The 19,729-nt window shown below is 41.8% G+C and overlaps 1 protein-coding gene across 2 annotated transcripts in view; it reads left to right on the plus strand.

Moving 5' to 3' along the window:
- The window catches only part of LOC129857829 (glutamate receptor ionotropic, delta-1-like), a 443,480-nt gene extending 424,020 nt beyond the window's left edge, over positions 1-19,460 (plus strand). The window contains exons 13-17 of one of the 2 annotated variants that reach the window (XM_055926464.1): positions 821-1,016; positions 3,499-3,665; positions 6,485-6,725; positions 7,871-8,009; positions 18,182-19,460. In XM_055926464.1, coding sequence (XP_055782439.1) covers positions 821-1,016; positions 3,499-3,665; positions 6,485-6,725; positions 7,871-8,009; positions 18,182-18,594 — 1,156 coding nt within the window. In that variant the 3' untranslated portion in view covers positions 18,595-19,460. The remainder of the gene's footprint in view (positions 1-820; positions 1,017-3,498; positions 3,666-6,484; positions 6,726-7,870; positions 8,010-18,181) is intronic. The other variant, XM_055926455.1, reaches the window with a different exon arrangement.
- Positions 19,461-19,729: the final 269 nt, after the last annotated feature.

Genomic DNA, 19,729 nt, shown 5'->3' on the forward strand with positions numbered 1-19,729 from the left:
GTCGCAGTTGTAAATGACAACTTTTTCTCAACTGACCTACCTGGTTAAATAAAGGTAAAATAAAAAATTAAATAAATTGATCAAGTGGACTTTGTCTCATGCAAATTAATGTTATATTTAAATTATGCAGACAATCAATGTGAACCATCGTGAAAATAACGCTGAAAATATTAACATAAACCATTAGTCGAATAGACCCCAGAATTGGTATATAAACTCAATAATTAAGTAATGACTTTAACAATGACATATTCACTTGCGTCATCCTTGTAGTATTGAGAGATAGACATGGTAATGCTTTCACTGATTGCACGTATAGGAACAGTTCCTACATGATAGAGTGCTTACTTTGTTATCCGACTGTGGCCTTTCTGTCATTCTTTTTTGTTGCCTGCATCTGTATTCTAGTCTTATTTTCCTATGATAAGACATCAACATTTGGCACTTAACACCTCTGCATTGTTTTGTTCATTAGTTCCTTTCCTGTAAGTTAGAGGATTTGAAAAGATACTTAGGCACAACTTCAAGTGCTAAGGCCAGATTTGACTGTGGTTCAATTGCAATGATCTACTATTATTTATGTAGAGGTACTCCAAGTTATACTGAATATAAAACATTTGAATACCTGAATAAACACATTAGATCAGTGTTGCTTCTTGTATGCATTTGTGAAGGGAACTAGTAGTGGGAATCCAGTGTACTGTGTATGCTTGAAAATAAAATATTGACAAATTAATCATTCTGGTCGCATAGGGCGACCTCCAAAAGCACATGACTACTTATTCTCCATGTGACCCATACCCTTTGTTCGCCTCGACAGGACCTTCCAGGACTTGTCCAAACAGATGGACCTAGCCTACGGAACAGTGAGAGACTCAGCCGTGTACGAGTACTTCAGAGCCAAAGGCACCAACGCTCTGGAGCAGGACAGCACCTTCGCTGAGCTCTGGAGAACCATCAACAAGAACAACGGACACGAACATTCAGTCTCCAGCCCCTCTGAAGGCATCCGCAAGGTGAGCTCAGGGACAGCCGGGTCTAAACTAATTGATTTCAGAAAACTGTAGCCACTTAGGAAAGTTTTTCTAAATGAGTGAGAATAAATGAGGATGTTTAATTCTGAATCAATACAGCTATACAAGGTAAAGTACCTTTCAGCACACACACAAAAACAGATCTATGCTGGGCATACTATGAGGTCCGTAGAGAGACAATTACTTGGCTCTACTCATGAGGAGGCGTGGGTGAAAATGGAATTGTTAATCTATTATTGAATAATGTATTTTTTATTTATTTATTACTGATTAGAAGTTAATGGTTACGCTGAAGTAAATATCTCACAGCCCAAGACACACAACAGCCTGAGAAATGTTCCAGTAATTTAACAAATTAGTTATAACAGAGTCCAGTCACACACACTTGTCATTGACTCTCAGGAATCTTTGAACCACTAATTGCAATTAGTTCAGGCAATCTCTGTAGTGTTCTGTAGATACTTGGTGTAATGGTAAATTGCTTTGTGTTTCTGTACTTAAAATGAAAATATGTTGGATGAACAACAATGTTAGTTACAATGCTTTCAGAAATTGTTCATCCCCTTTGACTTATTCATGTTGTGTTACAGTCTGAATAAATGGATTAAATCTACTTTTTTCTCAGCCATCTACACAAAATAATTCATAATTAAAAGAATAAAACATGTTTTTAGAAATGTTTGCACATTTATTGAACATGAAATACAGAAATATATAAGTATTCACACCTCTGAGTAAATACAGTTGAAGTCGGAAGTTAACATACACTTAGGTTGGAGTCATTAAAACTCGTTTTTCAACCACTCCACAAATGTCTTGTTATCAAACTATAGTTTTGGCAAGTCAGTTAGGACATCTACTTTGTACATGACAAAAGTAAATTTTCCAACAATTGTTTATAGACAGATTATTTCACCTATAATTCACTGTATCACAATTCCAGTGGGTCAGAAGTTTACATACACTAAGTTGACTGTGCCTTTAAAAAAAAAAAAATCTGACCCCTAGCGTCAAGAGGTTAAACAGCTTGGATAATTCCATAAAATTATGTCATGGCTTTAGAAGCTTCTGATAGGCTAATTGACATAATTTGAGTCAATTGGAGGTGTACCTGTAGATGTAATTCAAGGCCTACCTTCAAACTCAGTGCCTCTTTGCTTGACATCATGGGGAAATCAAAAGAAATCAGCCAAGACCTCAGAAAAATAATAGTCTGGTTCATCCTTGGGAGCAATTTCCAAATGCCTGAAAGTACCACGTTCATCTGCACAAACAATAGTATGCAAGTATAAACACCATGGGACCACGCAGCCGTCATACCGCTCAGGAAGGAGACGCGTTCTGTCTCCTAGAGCTGAACGTACTTTGGTGCGAAAAGTGCAAATCAATCCCAGAACAACAGCAAAGGACCTTGTGAAGATGCTGGAGGAAACAGGTACAAAAGTATCTATATCCACAGTAAAACGAGTCCGGTAATGACATAACCTGAAAGGCCGCTCAGCAAGGAAGAAGCCACTGCTCCAAAACCGACATAAAAAAGCAAGACTTCGGTTTGCAACTGCACACGGGGACAAAGATCATAATATTTGGAAAAATGTCCTCTTGTCAGATGAAACAATAGAACTGTTTGGCCATAATTACCATTGTTATGTTTGGAGAAAAAGAGGGGAGGCTTGCAAGCCGAAGAACACCATCCCAACCGTGAAGCACGGGGTGGCAGCATCATGTTGTGGGGGTGCTTTGCTGCAGGTGTGGCTGGTGCATTTCAAAAAATAGATGGCGTCATGAGGAAGGAAGATTATGTGGATATATTGAAGCAACGCTCAAGACATCAGTCAGGATGTTATAGCTTGTTCGCAAATGGGTCTTCCAAATGGACAATGACCCCATGCATGCTTCCAAAGTTGTGGCAAAAAAAATTCAGGACAACAAAGTCAAGGTATTGGAGTGGTCATCACAAAGCCCTGACATCAATCCATTCGATCATTTGTGGGCAGAACTGAAAAAGTGTGTGCGAGCAAGGAGGCCTACAAACCTGACTCGGTTACATCAGCTCTGTCAGGAGGAATGGGCCAAAATTCCCCCAACTTATTGTGGGAAGCTTGTGTAAGGCTTCCCAAAACGTTTGACCCAAGTTAAACAATTTAAAGGCAATACTACTAAATACTAATTCCATGTATGTAAACTTCTAACCCACTGGGAATGTGATGAAATAAATTAAATATTAAATAAATCATTATCTCTACTATTATTCTAACATTTCACATTCTTAAAACAAAGTGGTGATCCTAACTGACCTAAGACAGGGCATTTTTACTCGGATTAAATGTCAGGAATTGTGAAAAACTGAGTTTAAATGTATTTGGCTAAGGTGTATCTAAACTTCCGACTTCAACTGTACGTCTGTTTTGCCTATTCTTTCCACTATCCCCTCAATGTAACCCCTTTTTATATTCTTCCCCAGGCCAAGAGAGATTCCTTTGCCTTCCTGTGGGACATGGCTGTGGTGGAGTATGCTGCTCTGACAGATGATGACTGCACCTTGACGGTGACAGGCAACAGTATGAGTAGTAAGGGCTACGGCCTGGCCCTGCAACATGGCAGCCCCTACAGAGACCTCTTCTCCCAGAAGTAAGTTCCCTTTTCCAGCCAACTTATCCCAACGGCCACCTACTCTATTTATGTTTCTGTACTGTAGATGGGTGGTTCCACGAATAGTGCCTTTTTCCTTGTAACATTGTGTGTAGTCTTCGATAAAACACAAAATGTTCGTTTGATTCCATACATCTATGCTCTAACAAACACATTCCAATAGTGTGTTTTTGTAACTTTGTGGATTTAACATATAAATAGCTATTAATTTAGCCGTACTATGCCACCTTGTTTTATACGCGAGTTGAGGTCCTTGGGACTAGAGTTATTCACAGATCCACCTGTACCCGAATACCCAAGACCTGATCCGTAATTCTAAATAATGTCACAGGTCTGGGTCGGATCAGATGTGATTGTCACGGGTATGTGTAATTTTAACTGACGTGTCCGGAAGGCCCCGTACAGATCCGAACACGACTGCTGCAGTAGAGAGAGACATTTTATAATTTATGCTGCTGCTGTTACTTTTCCCAAGTGTGGAGCGTGGTGCGTGTAGCTTGTTGTTATTGTTGGCGGCCAATCATAAGTCACCACAGCGGTGATAGGCTACAGTCATAGAGCCTCCGTGTTTGGCTAGGTTAGGATATATCTAATCAACAGAATTTAAAAGATAAAGGAGAAGGATAGGCTACAAGGAACAAGAGCCAACAGGTAGGCAGCTACTTAATTTTCTGAATGGAGTTATTTGTAACTGTATAATGAGAAAGCGCATGCACTGCAGCCTCAATTAGCCCAGTTAGCTAATATTAATTAGCTTATCTAGCTTCTCCTGGTTTGATGCAGTCAAGACAGGTACTACGTGACCGTATTTGATAATGAATAACCTAGCTATGGCAGCTATTAGTCTAATATAACGCGAGTCGGCTTGGTTGGTTGCGTCTCTCCCTCACCGCTTCCTGTGTCACTCCCTCCCCCACCTGTTAGAGAAGCACCTCCCTCTCCCTCTCACACGGTATCAAAGGTAACCACCCGTTACGTTCCTCCCTGTCCCAACCTTGTCCCACCCCCCTGGAACCCTCTTCCACAGAGCAAAAAATACCTCTGCTTAACGCCAGGGCCGTATTACTGAACGGGCACACAGGGAACCCAAATAAAAAACCTCTGGGGGCTTCCCAGATTTGAACACGTCATAAACAATGGCAAAATGTGTAGAATAGCAGGAAGTTTGCTTTAAAACTGCAAACTTCTCTCATCCTCGTGGTAAAAATGTGAAGAATAGCATGCGATGTGCTATAAAACAGCACATTTTCTCTCAGCCTCATGACAAAATGTGTAGAATTGCATTATAAAACTGCATATAGTTCTTCCTACCCCATGCCAAAATGTGTTGAAATTCCCTGGAGGTTGGTGCCCCTTGGCCTGAAATTTGCTAGTCCGGCCATGCTTTAGGCACAACTTTTTGAGGTCACCCTGCCGCCTTCTCACAGTCAAAGGTGAATGATAATTCTTCAAGTTTTTCCAGTGACACATCCATGCAGCATCTACATGCCAACCATTTCATCTCAATCAGTTTCATGGGAATATGCATTTAGATCTTGAGTTATGTACAGTGTTCTTTCAAAGAACAGTGTTGTTATGAACGATGTATAGTGAGTGAATTTCAAGACAGATGGTGTTAACTGTATCATACCTGTATCATACATTTTGTTTCAATCTAAGCACATTTTGCCTAGTGGCACACTGTTGAGGATTAGCCACGTGAGAGAAAAATGTGACCATTCGCACAATCATCCTAAAACCTTATAAGAATTTAGATATTACAATAATGTTATACTATGTATTGGGCTTCCCATGAAAATGTCGTCCGAGGTTGTAACAGTAACCAACAGTAACCGAGGGAGGCGGAGCTTAGTGAACGGTCAATTGCCCCTTCCTGTTGCTCAACAAGCTTCCATTCCCCCCTGTCATAAGTGGAGTTGTAGCTGATTTAAGATGAAATCGTCAAACCTGTTATGGTCAACCCTGTCACTTTAACTGTCACCTTTTATAGTCTATTTTCTTTGTTTTTGTTTACCTCTGGAGATGGGGAAACATGTTTGTTATGATGTTGAGTGTGCTCTTCATGACAGAATGTTAAAATTTGGTTACATAAATATAATTTGTTTACAGAATTACACTATCCAAAGGCATTCTATTCGTGGAATGACACAGATACCAAATGGGGAAAACTTTAATGGGGATTACGCATAAGTGTGAATATACAATTCAGTATGTTATGTTGCTCTATGTGTGTGGGATGTGTAGTTGTAAAGGGGGTTAAATAATGACCCTGTGCTTAGCCATCCTCTCGGTTGGGAGAGAATCACTACCCTTGTTCACTTTTCAGCCACTTCAGCCATCATTCTCCGATATCCATTCTCATCCATACTGTAAGATTACTAATGGGCTCTGTTTAGCCTTTCATTATCAGGATGGCAGCGCTTGCTTAACTCACTTCAAAACCAATTCATTTGAAAGAATCAACATTTTCCTGCCCACAGTCTTAGTTTAAAGGACTGTTATTCATCTTCTCTTATGGCCAGTTTATTTAACTTTAAGCCAGTACCATATAACTAACTCCACCTGGTTTTATGACACAATAACATCTTTACATTGTAATATTTCACATTAAAAACATTAATTGAACATCCCCTCTACCAGAAATCTGACATTTTCACAACTGAGTCCAATTTAATTTACTCCATTTAATGTAATCCTATCACTAATGTTTGAATGGGAATTCACTCTAGCACAGTACCCACCCCAGTGCTTTCAGTGAAGCCCCAGAACTATAAAATTCCTCCTTCTGTGTCTGTAAGGATCCTGGAGCTGCAGGAGAAAGGGGACCTGGACATCCTGAAGCAGAAGTGGTGGCCCAGGAAGGGTCGCTGTGACCTGGACAGCCACTCGGAGGCCCAGCCAGAGGGCAGGTCCCTGAGGCTCCAAAGCTTCGCTGGGGTCTTCTGCATCCTGGCAGCAGGGCTGCTGCTGGCCTGCCTGGTGGCCGCCCTGGAGACCTGGTGGAGCAGCAACCGCTGCCGGCGTGAGCAGCCCAAAGAGGTGACCGAGAACGCAGCCCCGATCCAGGGCCTGGTCCCACCGCGGCCCCTCCCTAGGCCCCGGCCAAGACCCAGACCCCCGGGCCCCCCGGTCCTGCCCAGAGATGCCACTGCCACACTCTACTTTATGGATCCAGGCGCAGACGCCAGCCCTGATTTAGTAGAGCTACAGTACACCCAGTTATAGGTGTGCCCTGATAGTCGAAATTGATGTGATCATTTCGTTTTGTTTTTGAGTGGGAGAGAAGTTGGGTTGGGTTTTTTGTATTTCAAAAGAGCCTTTGAAGGATTATTAAGATACTTAAACATGCAATGAATTGCTTGTTTCTGCTTAAAAGTGAGTCATTATCATGGATAGCAATAATGATTACTACAAAAATATGAATAATGACAACATTTATGTTGGTTCATTAATTCAACAACGTTGCACTTCTAGGTAGATATTTGCTACCTCAGTCAATGCAAACGCTCTCTTTAGCTCATCCATCCATGTATTACTGCTTCCATACAGCTTAAACACAGCTTAAACACAACTTCATCCTGCTAGAGACTGGGCAGCCCCTGGTGGTGTGCAGACATAAAAGGCTTGACATGGATCCCTAAACTAAAGTGTGAGCAAACAAGACGCTGTCTGTTTGACTGGACAATACAATAAAGCAGTAAGACCCACAGAAAATAATAGACTTAATGTAAAACTGTTGTCATGATGGCTATATATGATTAATGGAGCATTAGATTATTGAGTGATTTATTAAACATTTAATGTCCTTTAGTGTAATACTCCATCATAAATGCATCTTTGGATGTCCTAACCTATCATGTTCTTCAATGACAGGTGTTATTTCACTATATACGATATGTAATTTAACAGACACTTTTATCCAATGCGACTTAGTCAAGCGTGCATCCATTTCCTGGGAATCGAACCACTACCCTGGCGTTAACGAGCGCCATGCTCTACCAACTGAGCTACCAAGACCACTTATGACAGCTACAGCGTATGTAGACAATATGACGACAATTTCCAGTAAATTGTACCCAGTCCAAATATGCCCTATACGTGTTTTTGCAATTATGTGTCAATGTCCAGATACACAGCCATGCTGGTTATTTACGTACTGTATGATTGTCTGTGATCCTATGCAGGTCACTAAGGTCAACAGTCTGGAAAGGGTTTCTGGTCCATTGACATATAATGACATTACAAGTACTTCACCGGAAAGCAGGCGTGACATGTGGACAGACAGAGAGGGAGACTGGGAGGAGGCAGAGACTATTGACACAGGTCAGGAGAGACCTGAGTTATACGGGGTACTGTATGGGGTTCGGGGGGGGGGGGGGGGGGGGGGGATGGGCGATTTTAGGAGTAGAAATGTATCGCTTCACTGGTCGTCTTACTCCATGGTCTCTTCTGTTTGGCATCTTTGTGTTATGATTTAAACAGAATGGATGCAAGGGAAATGTTTGGTAACAATGAGAGGAAGGAGAAGTAGCTAGGAGGCCATACTTTTGGCTGTTTTCCGGTGCACTAGATTTCTCTGCGCAATCCTATTATCCATAACATTTATTTTGGCACTTTTGACTGCTCCTCAACTCCAAATTGCAACTTTTGGAGTAGTGAACGACAAAAAATATAGACTTTCAAAAAATGATTTCTTTAAATGATTTTAGGTCTTTGTCTCCTACATTGTGTCTATCTTGTCTCATAAAGTGTGATGCATTGACATTGTATACCCATCTGAACCAGTCAGTCTATAAGGATGTGATTCTTTTCATGCAGTAGTCTGCTGCAGGTACAGCATCTGTTGTCCATAGAAACATTTATTTAAAGAAAGGCATTCTACACTGCAAATTGTCCAGTGTTAAAAAGTGTTAATTTTCTTGGTGTTACATTAGTTGTGTTGATTTAAGAGTTGTTTTTACACCCTCTGTGCTAATATAACTCCCAGGTGAGAGTTACTGTACAGAGGTTGGGTGGTGGCAGTGAGCGTTGTTGATTGAGCTTCCAATTTTAACTTGAAACCTCCTCTTCATCTAATTGCCGATGGTGCAAGGGAAGCTGGAATTGTGCAGTAGTGTAAGGTAAGTAATATGTTCATGTTTTACAATATTTTTTAACAAGTTAGCTGGTGGCCAAACTTGTTATATCGGCTAAGTGAATGGTTGAGATCTTTGTTTATAGATAATAGCTACATCAGCGAATTTTAGATTTAGACGGTTGCTAGCTAGCTAATGTGGTTAGTTAATTTTAGCGCTATATTAATTAGCTATCTCGCTAAATTTTAGCGGGAACTTTATCTCAACTTCAAATTAGCAAACTAAAATTAGCAAACAATTAGATTTGAGAACATTTATCAAAATCCAAAAGGATCAGAGTTAGGCTGTACCGTTAGGTGATTTCAACCATGTGCGTGTTGAGTTCACAAGGCCAACTAACATTAGCGGTGCACCACGTGCATGGTGTTAATTTGGTTGTGACCGAGTGTGATCAATTTGAGCCTTGTTTGGTGCAGCATGTAGCTAGCCAGGAAGTGAAGGTTACAAACTGGCTAATATCTGCTAATTTGTTCTTCAAAACGCATATAAGTAAGAATGTTTGTCTGGCAACAAATTGTTAGATAGCTAGCTAGCTATATAGCTAGCTACAACACTGACCTCAACTGTAACTTAGCGCTAACGTTAGCTAGCTAGCGCATATGGCCAGACGTGGTAAGGTTTTCCTCTGCCATTTAGATTAACATGTCTATGGTGTGTGCTTGTTGTTAATCACAGATCAGTCATTGTGTTCAAGCCAATACGGCTTGAAATGTATTGGCCAGTTTATCTTTCTAATAGATTTGAGCGGTGGTGGTAACTGTTTGTAGCTAGTTATATAGCTAGTTAGTTTGGTTGGTTGATTTCACTGGAATATTGCCTTGCCAAGCCCCAGATCCGCAGGCAGGTAGAAACCTGTTACATCATTAAAGTGGCATTTGGAACAAATGGTTGATCCACTGCAGGGAAGATAAAGGGGAGACGGTATAAGGGGGAATTTTGTGTGATTGTTTCTATATGTAAAGCTTTACCATAAAATGTTTGCAACCACATTTAACTTAAATATGACATTGTGTGTATTTGCATTTTGCAGGAGTACAGAGTAACATGCTGGTGAAGGTCCAAAACCAAAAATGCAAGAAGTTCATGAAGTTGCAGCCTGGTTTCTCTTATGGAGATTTCATTAATCAAGGTGAATATATGAACTGTCTGATGTATTTTCTTAATTGAACACTTGGGCTTGATTTGGTTCAGACCCATTATGTTGCCCCCTAGGTGGCTTATCTCCCTGTATTCTGATTAGTCTCTCTTTTTTTGTAGTCCAAAATAGGTTTGGACTGCCCTCTGCAGCACAAATACACATTATTGATGATTCACAAATGGAGGTGGAGGAGGATGTCCTGCTGGACCTGATTGAGGCCAGTTCATACCTGTGCCTCACAATCAAATATCTTGATTAAGGTATCTTTCTACAGTCTCACATAATGATTTCAAGTAACATGAATGTATAGATTGATTGCTTTGATCCATTGTTTGTGCTCAGACTTTTTCCTGCCGGCTGTCTTGACATCTAGTTCGTGCATAGACACTTTATCCCTGTCGTCAAGTGATTTAGACCTGAGATCTCCAGAAAGGCTGTCTAAAAGGTCAAAACATCCTCAGGAGATTTAGCCATTACTGATATTGGATGTTGATAATCCCATTTCTGTGTTTGGTCTTCATGGAGATTACGACAGCATAAAACAACCCTAAATGGTTTAACATTTCTCTTGTCTTAATAGATGGTCCGAGATGCCTTGACTAGCAGACCTGATGGGTAAGACATATTAGAAGAGTACCAGACACCCAAAACATTGGACCACAGAGCCAGGAGAGAGAAGATTGGCATCTTAGTCAGCCGCATGAAAGAGATACATTGGTAAGCTTCTCATTAGCCAATCTGGCCACAAACAATGGATCAAAACAATCAAACTATACATTCATGTTATTTGGCATCATTATGAGACTGTAGAAAGATACAGCACATTCTTCAACAAAACTTTGGTTAAACATGTTTAGCGTGTGTATGCTTTACTGTTTTTAGGCAGGAGGCTTCCCACTCGTCAACAGAAATTATGTTATGCTCTTGGAAATGTGACCCTCTTTCCTTTTTTGACAGATCCTTTTTAGGTCAAAGGCTATGTAAGTGCTGGTAGAGCATGTTTGCTTTAATATTTTGACACTTGTTCTGTGGACTGAAAAGCATCAAACAGTCATAGAATCAAGTCTAAAAATAATAACCATTTGACTACCATGTTGGTCACCTTTTCCCACATCTAAGGAACACTTCTATTATCCTGACACAGGCAAAGGATATCTGAATTATTGTCTGAGGATGGTATCAAGGAAGAGCCCCTCCCCAGTCGGGAGTCCCATCCCATAGGAGGAAGACTGACCTGGACCACCAGCTTGTTGGTGATGCTTGCAAGGAGGCCATATCATTCCTTGTCCACTCGGCCAATGAAAAAAAAAATCTATCAGAAGATGGAGGTTTCAGTATCGCCTGGAGCTAGTTTATTGTCCAGACAGAAGCACAGATATCCTCAGTCTTTCCCAGGTTTCTGGACATCAAAGGATTGGTGAGTGATGTAGTATATCTTGCAATCAGAACTACAGGCTATTTGTCTGATTGAGAACATGATTTTGTGTTGGTCATGAAGCTGAGTTGATCCACTTTGGTTTAGGTGAATCAGGACTTTTTGCTGATGTTTGACAATGAAACAACCTCTAAGTTCATTGAAAAGTTGGACACTTTAGGCTTCAAAGTATTGAAGCCTAAAGTCATCAAATTTTCAAAATCCCCGACTACGACCACCGATTTGAGTCGCCTCCTGAAAACTGCCAGAGAATGACAGCGAAACCCGTAAGTGGATTCTCTCGTGGTTAGTGCAATGTTTCAAACTCAGCGATATTGTTTTATGTGGGTTGGGGTGTTTGCCTTTTCTTGCGCTCAGACTGGTACAATGATATGTCATCCCTGTTGCTGCTGCTTCATCTCCTCCCACCACCAGCACGAGGGAAGAGGACCAAGATCAGTGCCAGTGCTGCTGTGGGCAGACTTGTGCACTTTCAAAAGGTAAGATGATACAGTAATTGTTGTAATGAATTTTTTGGATTGTCTCTTCATTATCTTAACATGTGGAGAGTGACTTAAAAAAGAACCTTTGTGTTTCGCAGTGATGCTGCAGCATTGAAGCCCATCTTGATGTGAGCCATGGTCAACAGCCATACCTCCTTGCCGTCAGAAGAAGACAGAGCAAGATTGACAACTACTACATTGTGGTGGACTTGAGGCTTGTCTTTAACCTGATGTATGATGATGCGCTTGTCAACTTCTACACATTTGTGCAGACAACCATCTACAACATTGATGTGGACAAAACAAGAGAGACCCCTAGCGTGATAGTTGTGGACAAAACTTCTTAACTAGATAAATGTATATTACGGTGCTTTTGTTGTCAAGTGTTGCACAGAAACAGCCAGTCATTGATATTTCATTTGAGAATAGCTTCTATCCCTCCACCAAGTTCAGATTGATCTGTGTTCAAGATGGTTATAGACAGCAGTTTTCAACATACTCAGGTTTCTGAAAACATTTGAATAGTATTCATAAGAATTTTGGTCAAGTATTATTGGTTGATGCTTAGAAGGGCCCTCTCATGTTGCCAGTGGGTGGTGACATTGGTGTCCCACACGATAACACTCAAAGTGATTGTTTTGTGAAGAATGGACAGTCAAATAAAATCAAATTTTATTTGTTTATTAGTTGCCGAATACAACAGTGAAATGCTTACTTACGAGCCCCTAACCGACAGTGCCGTTTAAAAAAATATGAATAAGAGATAAAAGTAGCAAGTACTTAAAGAGGAGCAGTAAAAAATATATATATATATACAGGGGGGTGCTGGTACAGAGTCGTCGATGTGTGGGGGCACCGGTTAGTTGAGGTGGTATGTACATGTAGGTAGAGTTAATTAAAGTGACTATGCATAGATGACAACAGAAAGTGGCATGGAGAGGGGAGGGGCAATGTGAATATTCTGGGTTGCCATTTGACTAGATGTTCTTGGCTTGGGGGTAGAAGCTGTTTAGAAGCCTCTTGGACCTAGATTTGGCACTCCGGGTACCGCTTGCCGTGTGGTAGCAGAAAGAATGGTCTATGACTAGGGTGGCTGGAGTCTTTGACAATTTTTAGGGCCTTCCTCTGACACCTCCGGGTATAGAGGACCTGGATGGCCGGAAGCTTTGGCCCCAGTGATGTACTGAGGCGTTCACACTACCATCTGTAGTGCCTTGCATTCGGAACCCGAGCAGTTGCCATACCAAGCAGTGGTGCAACCAGTCAGAATGCTCTCGATTGTGCAGCTGTAGAACCTTTTGAGCATCTGAGGACCCATGCCAAATCTTTTCAGTCTCCTGAGGAGGAGTAGGTTCTGTCGTGGCCGCTTCACGGCTGTCATGGTGTGCTTGGACCATGTTAGTTTGTTGGTGATGTGGACACCAAGGATCTTGAAGCTCTCAACCTGCTCCACTGCAGCCCAGTCGATCAGAATGGGGTCGTGCTCTGTCCTCTTTTTCCTGTAGTCCACAATCATCTCCGTTGTCTTGATCACGTTGAGGCTGGTTGTCCTTGCACCACACGGACAGGTCTCTGACCACCTCCCTATAGGCTGTCTCGTTGTTGTCGGTGATCAGGCCTACTGCTGTTGTGTCATCGGCAAATTTAATGATGGTGTTGGAGTCGTTCCTGGCCGTGCAGTCATTAGTGAACAGGGAGTAAAGGAGGGGGCTGAGCACGCACCCCTGGGGGGCCCCTGTGTTGAGGATCAGCGTGGCGGATGTGTTGTTACCTACCCTTACCACCTGGGGGCGGCCGGTCAGGAAGTCCAGGATCCAGTTGCAGAGGGAGGTGTTTAGTTCCAGGGTCCTTAGTGTCAGGACCCGGTGTGAGAAAGTCACTAATAAATGGGCAGAACCCAGAAGATGAGGCAGACACAGCAGTACTAGAGACGGTGGTTTAATCAAAGGAAAGATCTTCCGGCAAAAATAAAAACCCACAACGTCCAAAACAAAAGCCAAGAGACAAAAATAGATATCTTCCAAAATACAAAGAAAATCCACAAAGTGGTAAGAACAGCAAGGGAAAAAACAAACCTCAAAAGACTAATCCAAAATAAACAAGAACAATACCAGAGCACCTCTGGAAACTCCAACAAGAGAAAAAGTTAACAGCAGGGCTGGGGCTGGGTGCTAACGTACAAACACTGAGCAAAGAACTGAGGAACACACAGGGTTTAAATACTGACAAGGGAACGACACACAGGTGCAAACAATAATAGAGCAAGGAAAAAACAAAAGGTTCAAAAAAGGTGCAATGGGGACATCTAGTGACAAAAACCAGAACAGTCCTGGCCAAAACCTGACAGAATCCCCCTCCTAGGAACGGCTCCTGACGTTCCTACCAGCCTTCTCAGGGTGGAGGGCCCTGAACTGACGAATGAGGTCAGGGTCCAGTATGTCCTTGGCAGGAACCCAGGAGCGCTCCTCGGGACCGTAGCCTTCCCAGTCCACCAGATACTGCCAGGACCGCTGCACCCGGCGGGAATCCAGTATCCGGTGGACGGTATAAGCCGACTGGCCTCCGATGACACGGGGCGGAGGGGGAGGTCTGCCTGCCGGGATAAGGGGAGAAAAAACAACAGGTTTTAATAAAGAAATGTGAAATGTTGGATTGATCTTAAGGGATCTGGGTAAGTGCAGGCGAAAAGTAACGGGATTGACTCTCCTGGCAATCTTAAAGGGACCGATGAATCTCTGGGACAGCTTGCGAGACTCCACCCGTAGCGGTAAGTTTTTTGTTGAGAGCCATACTCTTTGGCCGGGGTATAGGGTAGGACCGTCTGTTGGCTTGTCGCTGGTACTGCTGTGAGGAACGCAGAAGATTAAGACGGGCCTTCTTCCACGTAAGCCGACAGCGTCTGATGAACCTCGAGGCTGTGCTAGCAAAACAGTCCTGTAGTTTAGCATCTGCTTCATCTGACCACTTTATCGATCTAGTCACTGGTGCTTCCTGCTTTATTTTTTGCTTGTAAGCAGGAATCAGGAGGATAGAATTATGGTCAGATTTGCCAAATGGAGGGCGCGGGAAAGCTATGTATGCATCTCTGTGTGTGGAGCATAGGTGGTCCAGAGTTCGTTTTCTTCTGGTTGCTCTTTTAACATGTTGATAGAAATGAGGTTAAACGGATTTAAGTTTCCCTGCGTTAAAGTCCCCGGCTACTAGGAGTGCTGCCTCTGGGTGAGCGTTTTCTTGTTTGCTTATGGCAGAATACAACTCATTCAATGCTTTCTTAGTGCCCACCTCTGACTGTGGTGGTATGTAAAACAGCTACAAAGAATATAGATGAAAACTCTCTCGGTAGGTGATGTGGTCTGCAGCTCAGCATGAGAAACTTTACCTCAGGCGAGAAATAGCTTGAAACTTCCTTAGATATCGTGCACCAGCTGTTATTTACTAAAATACATAGACCGCCGCCCCTTGTCTTACCAGACGCCGCTGTTCTATCCTGCCGGTACATCATATAACCAGCCAACTGTATGTTGATATTGTTGTCGTTCAGCAATGACTCCGTGAAGCATAAAATGTTACAATTTTTAATGTCCCGTTGGTAGTTTAATCTTCCCAGTAACTTGTCCATTTTATTGTCCAAAATTGCGTGTTTGCGAGCAGAATTGAGGGGAGTGGGGGTTTATTCGATCGCCTCCTACTCCTCAGAAAGCAGCCCGCCCTCCGGCCTCTCTTTCTCCACCTCCTCTTCACGCAGATCACGGGGCTCGGGGCCTGTTCCGGAGGGAGCCGTATATCCTCCGCCTCGGGCTCGTCAGAGTCATGAAAGAAGAAAAAGGATTCCGCTAGTCCGTGGAGAGTAATCGCAGTCCTGATGTCTAGAAGTTATTTTCGGTCATAAGAGTTGGTAGCGGCAACATTATGTACAGTAAAACCATAGTGAAACAATAAGTTACAAATAACACAGATAAACAAACAAAAAAACACAATCTGTTGGGGGCACGTAAGACGTTTGCCTTCGGCTCTGGCGCCATTTTATTACCGGCGCCATTTTACAGTCTTGCTAAAGATATGTGTCCCTCCATCGTTGACAAGTTGCTAACTTGTGGTGCTGCAAATAGTGTGTCAACAGTAGTGTGTGATTTAGAAGAGCTCACTACTGGGTTGCACTCCCAAATTAAACAAGCTCTTCTGTCAGTTATGCCTATGGATAACCCCTTGATTTCGAAACGTGTGCTTCTCTCTGGAATCTACTCGTTTGACTATGGGTACTTGAAGCACAAAAACCGTCCAACTAAAGACAACCTAGAGAACAGTGGAAATAGCATAGCACTTAATTATATTCAAACTCTGTGTCTTGTGAGAAACGTTCACTTGATTTTGGGTGATGTTCCACCAGGAAATAACAACTGGAATTTACTGCTCGTCTTACTTCAAATAACCAACAGTTTTCCCCCCCTTTTCTTAGCCAGGGCATGACTGTATCTGAAGCATTCGATAATGCCCAAACATCACTTTATGATACATTACCCAGCATGCATAAGATAAATCAATCCTTTATTGCATAATGTGGAGCATGAGGTTTGAGGAAAAGCACAAACTCTTTAAAAGCACCATCAAAAACTTCAAGAATATTACTAAGTCCCTTGCCAAAAAAACACACATTTGCTATAGGCCATCACTGGGAGATATCACCATTGCGACATACAGAGTATTGACCGATGAAAGCGTTTTCCCTGAGTGATTTTACTGGTGGTGAGGAGTTGGCAGCCTCACTTCAGGTAACTATGCAGAAAGCCATTTACTTTACCAGCTGGGTTAAGATGGATGGCACAGAGTACAGAGAGGGACTGTTAGTTTGCAGTAAGATGGAGCATGAAATGCCAGACTTTTGTGGTTGACAATATTGTATACCTATTGCTGGACAAGTTGCATACTGATCATTTCAGGGAACATTACCATGCATTCTCTGTGTTTGATAGTGTTGTTGACAAAGTTGTTGTCAATGTTGATGATCTGAAATTGTATAAGCCTTTTATCCTTCAAAGTGCTTATGGTGCTGATGCGAGCCTTTATGTTGTTCCTTTGTATGACATGATTGAGTAATAGTCCGATTATTGGCAACTTTGTCAAGAAAATTGCATACCTAGTCTTAAGAGGGCTTCCACTTGTTTTAAATAGCAACTCTGCAAATAATTTGAATGTGCCTGTGATGCACTGTTTTGACTGTGATGCGCCTGTGATACACTGATTTCATTTTAATGTGCCTGTGATGCACCTCTTTCATTCTAATGTGCCTGTGATGCAGTTTGTGGACTAAATAAATGAAACAAAGCAGAGTCACTACTCTTGTAACAAATCCTTTATTGCTTCTGTTTAACTCGCATTCAACTTGCAGGCTTGATTTGAGTGGGAGAAAATCAGACAAAAAATTGTTATTTCCTAGTGTGCATATTTAGCACTTCCTGGTGTCATTTCAGCTACAGGGTGCATTCTCTAGAGTTGATCCTCAACACTGAAAGGTGTTGCTGCTTAATACTGGGGGTGTTGAAAAAACACTCCCATGGATCATTTGAACAACATCTGAAGTGTTATATTTTAACACTCCAAGTGTTTCAATTTGAACACTAAACGTGTTAAATTAACACTGAGTGGCCCTATATAAACACTGGATGAGTGTTGAAAAAACACTCCCCCTGGGTCATTTGAACAACACCTGAAGTAGTATATCTTAACATTTAGAGAGTTTCAATATTAGCATTACAAAAAGTGTTAAATTAACACTGATGAGAAAGTACCTATATAAACACTGGACGAGTGTTCAAATTAACACGCCTGGTGTTAAATTAACACTTTCAAATTTGCTGTGTACTGAACGAAGAGACTTTCTGGTAATAGTTCATTTGAATTGTGGATACATGCTTAAAATAACACATTTCAGATGAAATCATTTAGTTTTTTGTTGTAAGGTAATGTCTCACCACCATTATGCTTGAATTTTGCAGCTTGTGACTGCAGCATAGTGTTGACGTGGGTTTTACGTTAGTGATCCTTGAATAATATTGATTTGAAGTCAATCAACATTCAAGTTCCATATATTTCCAACTGGAAATGTAATGTAAACAATGTGGAGAATTAACCATGTTAAATCAAACAATTGCTCATCACAGCTTCTTTCTCCTTCAATCCTTTCTTTACCCCCTCTCAATCCCTCTTCTTTTGCCTTTTTCACTTTTCCTGCAATAATAATAACCTATATCTCTGTGTATATTTCTCCCTTTCTCTCTCCTCCACTCTCTCTCGCTCTCTCTCTCCAGGACAAAGAGGTGAATCTAGAGCAGGTCCACCAGCGTTTGAACAGCCTCCTGGACGAGGACATGGCGCACAAGCAGCTGCCGGGCCAATCTATCGAGATCTCTGCCCTGGACATCAGCAGCATGCAGCCCAGCCAGTCCCTGGAAGGCCTGCCTTCACGGGACCACTACCTGGGCCACCACAGGGAGTCGGTCTCTGTGACCACTTTCCTCCAGGAGGGACAAGGAGCAGGAAGGACACTTGGCAGGGGCACTGGCAGAACCCTCCCCCTACCCCTCAGCAGCGCCACCATGCCCTCTATCCGCTGCAAACACAGGGCGCCCAACGGGGGGCTCTGCCAACAGAGCCCTGTCAAGACACCAATGCCAAAGTCATACCAATCAGGGCCTGGAAGAACCAATCCAGAAGCCATTGATGTAAGCCATGGGACTTCAATCTGACCACTCAGCCTCAGCGCAATCACAGACACTCAAGCCCCATTTATACCAGGTTCTAACATGCATCTTTTTCCTCCACATTCTGATTGTGCCCACATTTTTTGACAGGTGTAGATAATGGAAAGATGTTTCGTGATCTGATTGTGAGCAGATGGCTATCTTACAAGTGTAGACGGATCTGGACAGTGAAACCATTTAAGTCATCATTACACCACCCTCTGGAATCATTGACTTTTGGCATCAATATGTGTATTAAAAAAATATATATTATTTGGAAATATGCTTTTGTTAAATATTTTGCATACAGGGAGGGACCTGGAAATCTGGTCAACAATGCGTAGACCCATGTCTGAAAATGTGGGCCCAATCAGAATGTGGACAAGATCAGGACTCATGTTGACTGTGGTGAGCTATAGGCTAAAGGATCAATCGTCACAGGTGAGAGAAAATATAAATATGTCTGGCATTTTATTTAATTTTTCGCTGAAGAAATATGGAGGAAAACAAAATTAGGAAAATGACTTTCATGTACATATTTGTAAGTAAGGACAAAAAGAGGTGAGAAAAAAAAAACTGTATTTTGAATATTCTCAATTTTTTAAGTTGGGTTTAAAAAACAAATACAAAATTATACAAAAAATTACTGTTTGAATGGCTTTGTAAAATTTGTTCTAAATTAATTAAGGTGATAATTCCTTCTGGTTGTTTTCTAAGTGCCAAGTTCAAAGATGTTTTCTTTCAAATTAACATGATATGAATGTACGAAATGTATGAAAAGATACTTCAAAGACAGTGGAAAGAGTTGATTTGTTTCATATGAAAACAATAAAGAATGATAAAAACATGTTGTTTTCGTACCACGTCGCTCTTGTAATCCTTCATTTATTTTCATGTATGAGTGAGTGGCCGTGTCCGAATACCCAAACCTGCATTCTAAATAGTAGGCATTTTAAGTATACGAAAATTTTATTGTACTATAAATTTTGAAAATCGAGTATGGCTCATCATGGATATAACCTGTTTTAGCATGGACATTGCCGTTGAGGGCTTCCAACATTTGGGAGCAATCAGCCAATGATCGACTTTAAAATGGAGATAGCATGGAAAGCTCCA

Source organism: Salvelinus fontinalis, chromosome 1 (assembly GCF_029448725.1).
Source record: "Salvelinus fontinalis isolate EN_2023a chromosome 1, ASM2944872v1, whole genome shotgun sequence".
Classification (NCBI taxonomy): domain Eukaryota; kingdom Metazoa; phylum Chordata; class Actinopteri; order Salmoniformes; family Salmonidae; genus Salvelinus; species Salvelinus fontinalis.